The sequence below is a fragment of the Salvelinus fontinalis genome, chromosome 35 (genome assembly GCF_029448725.1).
Source record: "Salvelinus fontinalis isolate EN_2023a chromosome 35, ASM2944872v1, whole genome shotgun sequence".
Lineage (NCBI taxonomy): Eukaryota > Metazoa > Chordata > Actinopteri > Salmoniformes > Salmonidae > Salvelinus > Salvelinus fontinalis.
In genome coordinates this window covers 12479722-12489600 of record NC_074699.1, presented here as the reverse complement: position 1 = coordinate 12489600, position 9879 = coordinate 12479722, and the positions used below count along the sequence as shown (strand labels likewise).

The 9879-nt window shown below is 42.5% G+C and overlaps 1 protein-coding gene across 1 annotated transcript; it reads left to right on the top strand.

Annotated features, from left to right (window-relative positions):
• Positions 1–2166: 2166 nt before the first annotated feature.
• On the top strand, positions 2167–6086 carry LOC129834120 (uncharacterized protein DDB_G0271670-like; the record flags this gene model as incomplete). The annotated part of the gene is made up of 4 exons (XM_055898870.1): positions 2167–2377; positions 2880–2887; positions 3248–3295; positions 5901–6086. Coding segments are annotated over 4 exons (453 nt in total), but the record flags the coding sequence as incomplete, so codon positions are not given.
• Positions 6087–9879: the final 3793 nt, after the last annotated feature.

The window sequence follows — 9879 nt, the reverse complement described above, 5'->3', positions numbered from 1 at the left end:
AAAGCAGTACCAGTAGTAAAAGCAGTACCAGTAGTAAAAGCAGTAGTAGCAGTAAAAGCAGTACCAGTAGTAAAAGCAGTACCAGTAGTAGCAGTAAAAGCAGTACCAGTAGTAAAAGCAGTACCAGTAGTAGCAGTAAAAGCAGTACCATTAGTAAAAGCAGCAGTAGCAGTAAAAGCAGTACCAGTAGTAAAAGCAGTACCAGTAGTAAAAGCAGTACCAGTAGTAAAATCAGTAGTAGTAGTAAAAGCAGTACCAGTAGTACCAGCAATACCAGCAGTAGTAGCAGTAAAAGCAGTACCAGTAGTAAAAGCAGTACCAGTAGTACAAGCAATACCAGCAGTAAAAGTGGTACCAGTAGTAAAAGCAGTAACAGTAGTAAACGCAGTACCAGCAGTAAAATCATTACTTGTAGTAAAAGCAGTACTTGCAGTAAAAAGCAGTACCAGTAGTAAAAGCAGTAGTAGCAGTAAAATCAGTGGCAGTAGTAAAATAAGTACCAGTATTAAAAGCAGTACCAGTAGTAGCAGTAAAAGCAGTACCAGTAGTAAAAGCAGTACCGGTAGTAAAAGCAGTACCAGTAGTAAAAGCAGTACCAGTAGTAGCAGTAAAAGCAGTACCAGTAGTAGCAGTAAAAGCAGTAGTACCAGTACCAGTAGTAAAAGCAGTACTTGTAGTAAAAGCAGTACCAGTGGTAGTTGTAAAAGCAGTAGTAGCAGTAAAAGCAGTACCAGTAGTAAAAGCAGTACTAGTGGTCGTAGTAAAAGCAGTAGTAGCAGTACCAGTAGTACAAGTAGTAAAAGCAGTACTAGTTGTAAAAGCAGTACCAGCAGTAAAAGCAGTACCAGTGGTAGCAGTAGTAAAAGCAGTACCAGTACTAAAAGCAGTACTAGTTGTAAAAGCAGTACCAGTAGTAAAAACATTACTTGTAGTAAAAGCAGTACTAGCAGTAAAAGCAGTACCAGCAGTAAAAGCAGTACTAGTTGTAAAAGCAGTACCAGTAGTAAAAGCATTACTTGTAGTAAAAGCACTACTAGCAGTAAAAAGCAGTACTAGTAGTACAAGCAATACCAGCAGTAAAAGTGGTACCAGTAGTAAAAGCAGTAACAGTAGTAAACGCAGTACCAGCAGTAAAATCATTACTTGTAGTAAAAGCAGTACTTGCAGTACCAGTAGTAAAAGCAGTAGTAGTATTAAAAGCAGTACCAGTAGTAAAATCAGTACCAGTAGTAGCAGTAAAATCAGTGGCAGTAGTAAAATAAGTACCAGTATTAAAAGCAGTACCAGTAGTAGCAGTAAAAGCAGTACCAGTAGTAAAAGCAGTAGTAGCAGTACCAGTAGTAAAAGCAGTACCGGTAGTAAAAGCAGTACCAGTAGTAAAAGCAGTACCAGTAGTAGCAGTAAAAGCAGTACCAGTAGTAGCAGTAAAAGCAGTAGTACCAGTACCAGTAGTAAAAGCAGTACTTGTAGTAAAAGCAGTACCAGTGGTAGTTGTAAAAGCAGTAGTAGCAGTAAAAGCAGTACCAGTAGTAAAAGCAGTACTAGTGGTCGTAGTAAAAGCAGTAGTAGCAGTACCAGTAGTACAAGTAGTAAAAGCAGTACCAGTAGTAAAAGCAGTACTAGTTGTAAAAGCAGTACCAGCAGTAAAAGCAGTACCAGTGGTAGCAGTAGGAAAAGCAGTACCAGTACTAAAAGCAGTACTAGTTGTAAAAGCAGTACCAGTAGTAAAAACATTACTTGTAGTAAAAGCAGTACTAGCAGTAAAAGCAGTACCAGCAGTAAAAGCAGTACTAGTTGTAAAAGCAGTACCAGTAGTAAAAGCATTACCTGTAGTAAAAGCACTACTAGCAGTAAAAAGCAGTACTAGTAGTAAAAGCAGTACCAGTATTAAAAGCAGTACCAGTAGTAAAAGCAGTACAAGTGGTACCTGTAGTAAAAGCAGTACCAGTAGTAAAAGCAGTAGTAGTATTAAAAGCAGTACCAGTAGTAAAAGCAGTACCAGTAGTAGCAGTAAAAGCAGTAGTAGTAGTAAAAGCAGTACCAGTGGTAAAATCAGTACCAGTAGTACAAGCAGCATTAAAATCAGTACCAGCAGTACCAGTAGTAAAAGCAGTACCAGCAGTACCAGTAGTATAAACAGTACCAGCAGTACCAGTAGTACCAGCAGTACTACTAATCAGTATCAGTAGTACCAGCAGTACCAGTAGTAAAAACATTACCAGTATTAAAAACAGTACCAGCAGTACCAGTATTACAAGCAGTAAAAGTAGTACCAGCAGTAAAAGCAGTACCAGTGGTACCAGCAGTAAAAGCAGTACCAGTGGTACCAGCAGTAAAAGCAGTACCAGTAGTACCCGTAGTACCAGTAGTTCCAGCAGTAAAAGTAGTACCAGTAGTACCAGCAGTAAAAGCAGTACCATCAGTATCAGTAGTAAAAGCAGTGCCAGTCGTAAAAGCGGTATCAGTAGTACCAGCAGTACCAGTAGTAAAAGCAGTACCAGTAGTACCAGCAGTACCCGCAATAAAAACAGTACCAGTAGTACCAGCAGTAAAAGCAGTACCATCAGTATCAGTAGTAAAAGCAGTACCAGCAGTAAAAGCAGTACCAGTAGTCAAAGCAGTACTAGTAGTAAAAGCAGTACCAGTAGTAAAAGCAGTACCAGTAGTATAAGCAGCAGTAGCAGTAAAAACAGTACCAGTAGTAAAATCAGTACCAGTAGTAACAGTAAAAGCAGTACCAGTAGTACCAGCAATACCAGTAGTAAAAACAGTACCAGTGGGACCAGTAGTAAAAGCAGTAACAGTAGTAAACACAGTACCAGTTGTAAAAGCAGTAGTAGTTGTAAAAGCAGTACCAGTAGTAAAATCATTACTTGTAGTAAAAGCAGTACGAACAGTAAAAAGCGGTACCAGTAGTAAAAGCAGTACCAGTAGTAAAAACAGTAGTAGTATTAAAAGCAGTACCAGTAGTAAAAGTAGTACCAGTAGTAAAAGCAGTACTAGTAGTAAAATAAGTACCAGTATTAAAAGCAGTACCAGTACTAACAGTAAAAGCAGTGCCAGTAGTACAATAAGAACCAGTATTAAAAGTAGTACCTGTAGTACCAGCAGTACCAGTAGTAAAATTAGTACCAGTAGTAGCAGTAAAAGCAGAAGTAGTAAAAGCAGTACCAGTAGTAAAAGCAGTACCAGTAGTAAAAGCAGTAGTAGCAGTAAAAGCAGTACCAGTAGTAAAAGCAGTACCAGTAGTAGCAGTAAAAGCAGTACCAGTAGTAGCAGTAAAAGCAGTACCATTAGTAAAAGCAGTAGTAGCAGTAAAAGCAGTACCAGTAGTAAAATTAGTACCAGTAGTAGCAGTAAAAGCAGAAGTAGTAAAAGCAGTACCAGTAGTAAAAGCAGTACCAGTAGTAAAAGCAGTAGTAGCAGTAAAAGCAGTACCAGTAGTAAAAGCAGTACCAGTAGTAGCAGTAAAAGCAGTACCAGTAGTAAAAGCAGTACCAGTAGTAGCAGTAAAAGCAGTACCATTAGTAAAAGCAGTAGTAGCAGTAAAAGCAGTACCAGTAGTAAAAGCAGTAGTAGCAGTAAACGCAGTACCAGTAGCAAAAGCAGTACCAGTAGTAAAAGCAGTACCAGTAGTAAAAGCAGTAGTAGCAGTAAAAGCAGTACCAGTAGTAAAATCAGTACCACCAGTAAAAGCAGTAGTAGTAGTAAAAGCAGTACCAGTAGTACCAGCAATACCAGCAGTAGTAGCAGTAAAAGCAGTACCAGTAGTAAAAGCAGTACCAGTAGTAAAATTAGTACCAGTAGTAGCAGTAAAAGCAGAAGTAGTAAAAGCAGTACCAGTAGTAAAAGCAGTACCAGTAGTAAAAGCAGTACCAGTAGTAACAGTAAAAGCAGTACCAGTAGTAGCAGTACCATTAGTAAAAGCAGTAGTAGCAGTAAAAGCAGTACCAGTAGTAAAAGCAGTAGTAGCAGTAAAAGCAGTACCAGTAGTAAAAGCAGTAGTAGCAGTAAACGCAGTACCAGTAGTAAAAGCAGTACCAGTAGTAAAAGCGGTACCAGTAGTAAAAGCAGTACCAGTAGTAAAAGCAGTAGTAGCAGTAAAAGCCGTACCAGTAGTAAAATCAGTACCATCAGTAAAAGCAGTAGTAGTAGTAAAAGCAGTACCAGTAGTACCAGCAATACCAGCAGTAGTAGCAGTAAAAGCAGTACCAGTAGTAAAAGCAGTACCAGTAGTACAAGCAATACCAGCAGTAAAAGTGGTACCAGTAGTAAAAGCAGTAACAGTAGTAAACGCAGTACCAGCAGTAAAATCATTACTTGTAGTAAAAGCTGTACTTGCAGTAAAAAGCAGTACCAGTAGTAAAAGCAGTACCAGTAGTAAAAGCAGTAGTAGTATTAAAATCAGTACCAGTAGTAAAATCAGTACCAGTAGTAGCAGTAAAATCAGTGGCAGTAGTAAAATAAGTACCAGTATTAAAAGCAGTACCAGTAGTAGCAGTAAAAGCAGTACTAGTAGTAAAAGCAGTAGTAGTAGGAAAAGCAGTACCAGTGGTAAAAGCAGTACCAGTAGTAAAAGCAGTACCAGTAGTAAAAGCAGTAGTAGTATTAAAAGCAGTACCAGTAGTAAAAGCAGTACCAGTAGTAGCAGTAAAAGCAGTACAAGTAGTAAAAGCAGTAGTAGTAGTAAAAGCAGTGCCAGTGGTAAAATCAGTACCAGTAGTACAAGCAGCATTAAAATCAGTACCAGCAGTACCAGTAGTAAAAGCAGTACCAGCAGTACCAGTAGTAAAAGCAGTACCAGCAGTACCAGTAGTACCAGCAGTATAATCAGTATCAGTAGTACCAGCAGTACCAGTAGTAAAAACAGTAACAGTATTAAAAACAGTACCAGCAGTACCAGTATTACAAGCAGTAAAAGTAGTACCAGCAGTAAAAGCAGTACTAGTGGTACCAGCAGTAAAAGCAGTACCAGTGGTACCAGCAGTAAAAGCAGTACCAGTAGTAAAAGCAGAAGTAGTAAAAGCAGTACCAACAGTAAAAGCAGAACCAGCAGTAAAAGCAGTACCAGTAGTAAAAGCAGAAGTAGTAAAAGCAGTACCAGTAGTAAAAGCAGTACCAACAGTAAAAGCAGAACCAACAGTAAAAGCAGAACCAGCAGTAAAAGCAGTACCAACAGTAAAAGCAGTACCAGTGGTAAAAGCAGTACCGGCAGTAAAATCAGAACCAGCAGTAAAAGCAGAACCAGTAGTAAAATCAGAACCAGCAGTAAAAGCAGTACCAGCAGTAAAAGCAGAACCAGCAGTAAAAGCAGAAGTAGTAAAAGCAGTACCAACAGTAAAAGCAGTACCAGTAGTAAAAGCAGTACCAGTAGTAAAAGCAGTACCAGTAGTAAAAGCAGTACCAGTAGTAAAAGTAGTACCAGTAGTACCAGCGGTACCAGTAGTAAAACAGTACCAGCAGTACTGGTAGTACAAGCAGTAAAAGTAGTACCAGCCGTAAAAGCAGTACCAGTAGTACCAGTGGTACCAGCAGTAAAAGCAGTAAAAGCAGTACCGGCAGTAAAAGCAGTACCGGCAGTAAAAGCAGAACCAGCAGTCAGTGGAAGTAGCAGCAGGAGTTTCCTCATTCTGCTTATTCTGCTCCTACACCCACCACGTCACAGAGGAGTGAGATAAAACGAGTCAGAGTGTCGGGGACGACAGAGAGCAGATCCCCAGGGCCCAGTAATTGGTTGGGTGGAGGGGAGTTGAGGACTCCTTTTGTCCTGTGGTAAAAGGAGATGAGAGCCGAGGTGCTGCCCTGGCCCCTGTGGCGACGGCCTGTTGCAGGCTGATCAGAGAGGGGTGCTGCTGCGTGGCATGGCGTGGGCGCCCTCTCCCCTCACCCTGTCCCCTCAGAGGGCTGGGGAGCAGACAGATGCTCTGATAACTGCCATCCCTCCCTTCTTTCTACTGGTTTTGAAGGCCAAACTCTTCCCCAGGGTGTGTCAGACAGACACACTGAGGCATATACACACTAACTTTGTCTGCTTCAGTACCTATTTCTACCACTTGCCACATACGGACATGGGCAAACAGAGGTAGAAGATTGCATTTCTTTTCCAAGGATGGAGCACTATAAGGAGTCTTGACTAAATGATTTTAGTATTTTCCCCATTGTCTTTATCTTTTTATTTCTCTTAAAGTTGGTGAAAAAAATGCTTTTAACAATTGATGGTGTAAAGTGATGGAGGAAATGCGATTCCCAGGCAATAGGCATGTATTGTCAGGGTAGCTGTGGGGAAAGAGAATGGTGATATCTTGGTTGTTGATTCCTGCATGATAGGGAGAGGGAAGCCCTGGGGATGAAGCCTCGGGAAATGTCTGGATTGCTCTTAAGCGGCCTCTCCCTCCTGCAGTAATGGAGTTGTAGAACACAGAACACTGCATTGTTTGCTGCACTAAGTACTCTTTACTTTCAGTTTACTTTAGTGGATTGTTTCTGCAGTAGAGACAGAGATTGAGAGGCGATTGGATGAAGGCCCACAGCCATTTTCTCATGGCCACGGTAGAAACCAGCTCTTTCTCTGTTTAACCTAGGGACAAATCTGAAAGAGAGGTTTAACCTTTGAAAAAAGCTGCACCCCCACTGCAATTCTGTATATATTTAGTAGCCATATCCTCCAGTAAAGTAAGAGAGTCAATGAACAGGAAAACACTACATTAGTCTAAAAGGTACAAGCCATAGACACTATTTATTTATGTGCATTTGAAAATATTTGAAATGTACACATTTTTTGTCTTGAAATTAATGAGAAAACATTTAAGTCGTGGTTACATTGGCAAAAATGGTCATGTGTACACTCTTCACGGCCTCCACCCAAGCTAATTTATTTAAAGACATTGAGTAACTCAAATTACGTAGGACCCTACTTTGATATGCTATTTTCCTTTCTTCGTCGGCCATCTTTGATTCCTCGGGTGATCTGCCTCTCTTGCACACAGCTGCTTTCTTGCTTGTTGTTTTTGGCACCGCATTCAAACTCGCCCGCCCGCTCTCAGCTTTCTGTGGTGTACTCAAAAGACACGGGACATGAAAAAGCTTTGAGGCGCTGGCGACATTAACATCGCTGAACTCTTTCTGAGAGGGGCTGCGAGCACAGACCCTTGGCTCTTTGTGTGTAAATGTGTGAGAGTAGCTGAGTGCCCTCTCTCTCCAATACAAAAGACCCCAAGGTTACCAGGAAGTCACTGATCCCCTTCCAGGAGCTGCATTCCTCTCGGTTCCGTCTCATTCCATGCCATGCCATTCCTCGCCTGCATGCCTGAAACAGGTGCTGTTTTTCTGACCTTGGCTGTTTGTGGAGATTATATATTTACCGACTCCTCTGGATAAGCACTGTCTTGTCTCTCTCTTCCACTACAAAGCACCATTATTCAATCTCTCTCTGTTCGTCTCCTCTACTGGATTACACTGTGGATGGATGAGTCAGAGACAGAGGCTGTGAACAGCTTTGACTAACACACACCCATAGTTTTTGGTGTGTGCGTGTGACTGTGACTGTTTATACCATTGCAGGGTCAGTAGGTTTCAATCACCGGGCTTTGATGGGATGAACTTGCAGAGGGTTTGAATAGATTCAACTACTGTGACGTTTCAGCATGATATGAATATGTTCAGTCTACTATTGACAGAGACATTTGGTGTCATCGGGTTGGCAGAGTATGAGTATGATGGAATTGAACATTCTAGTTTATCTATATTCCTAAATCAAGTAAATGTAGTTCCATATGGAACATTTCTAAGTTGTTACTAGATGTTATTAAGTGTGGCCGGCTAGCTTGTATTAGCTATAGATGTTTTACCTGTGAGCGTGGTGTGGTTAGCTTTGTGCTGTTGTGGTACAGCCCCTGTAGCGTGATAATAAGGCTGGCAAATGGACGAGGAGGAGGGGGGGGCAGTTTGGGGGTTAGATGGGATAGTGTGTGGGGGGCTACACGGTTACCACGGAAATGGATGTGTTGGCCTCATCAGCGGGCTCCCAGCTGGTGAGGGCTCGGAAGCGCGTCTTGGCAAGCGTTCGGTCAGGGGAGAGTTTGCATCTGTGCTGCCTTGGCTCTCAGCTGGAGGGGGTAGGAGCTCTTCACCCCCCTGCACCCCTCTCCAACACCCCTTCTCGCCAGGTCTTAAAGGGGACCCACCCACTGTCAAGGCACAGCCTCATCACACAGCTCACTGGGAAACTGCCTCTGACTTGCTCTCTCTTTCCCTATCCTTAGTCCCTCTTCTCCACCTCTTTTCACCCCATTCTCTCCCTTTCACACCATGATTTACTCGTCTCCTCACCCTAATTTATCCACTGTCTATCTTTCCTCTTTATCCTCTATCAGTTTCTTTTCCCTTCTCTCTCCTTCGTCTTCCTCTCCCTGCACCACCCTCTTTTCAATTTTTCTACTCTCTATTTTTCTACTCTTTCTCTTTCTCCCCCCTGAGACTAGCTGATTATATCAGTCCTGTACTGCCCACCCTGTAGAGACTTTTTTCTTGTCCTACAGATGCTTCCTCTGTAGTGTCTTTATTTGATTTATTTCTCATTTACTTCACAGGATATTTGTTGAAGGGTAAGATTTGAACAGTTTTACAGCATGCCCCTTTCCACTAAATGTGCTAGGGATTAAAGTTCCTTCTCATTTCAGGGAAAGCTGTAAAACAGACTATTTAGCCTGTCTAAACCGCAGTGGTGTGGATGGGTGACATATCAAAGGAGAGGGTTAAACTCAAGCCCTCAGAAAATGAGGTGGAACATGATTTGGTGACCTCTGAATCCTCTACCTCGTTCCTATGGAGTGTGTGTAGTTGGGGGGATTGTGGGTATGTGTAGGCTTTGATGTTCTGGGTCGTGGAGTTACCACCATGTGGCTACTGTACAGGGAGAGGAGTCTGCAGCACAGGGCAGCCCCTGACCAGAGAGGAATGGAGGAAAACCATAGCAGTGACATCATCGGTGACATAGGAGGTAGTCTGTCCTGGCTTTGCCTCCATGCACCTGCCCATCGTCTGAAGGGCGAACGTCCTATCCCCCAAATCACTCGCATGCTCCAGATCTAAGATTATTTGTGTGTTCTTTGTGTTTTCATCTGTCTGGTTAGGTTTCAAGCCTTAACTTGAGCTTAACGAGAGACAGACGGCCATAAAGTGATCAAAAAAACGCCCTAGAGTCCCGCTGATAACCATCAACGGAAAGAGTGAACGCATGGGGAGAGTGACTGGACCAGGACCAAAAGCGACGATACACTCTGTCCATCTGTATCAGGCTTTAGTCTGTAAAATGGCATGTGTAGAGCCCTCGTCATATCTGCCTGGGTGAAGCATGGTTATTATGGAGGCAGGCGGCGCGATGCTGTGGTGACGCTACCCCGTCAGGGACAAGGCCAGCTTTTGTTCATTTTCTGGTTCCCTGCATCTGCTTGTAATAGACAAGACCTCTACTGTGTCGTCATGTTTTGGCTTTGATATCCCTTTCAGATCCAGTTAGGCTGGGGGGGAAATGGCGACATATGGAACATGCCAGAGATCACTTGCTTTGTCTAATTGTGCTGTGCATTTGTCCCATAGGCCTATATGATCAGAAAATGGCTATGTTGTACTGTCCATGTCCTAGTGTACTGCATTGTCCATGTCCTTCATGACGAGTGGTCACACCAGGGTAGCACATTAAAGGAAGGTGGACCTTGTTGGCATGAGAGCTGCACAGAGTAGTGATGGTGTCCAATACTACTGGAGTAAAGGAACAAAGGAGAAGTGTTATCACTGACTGACCCCTCACTGACGCACTCTCTCTCTCTCTTTCTCTCTCTCTCTCATTCTCACTTTACAGTGTATCCCTCACATTGTCTC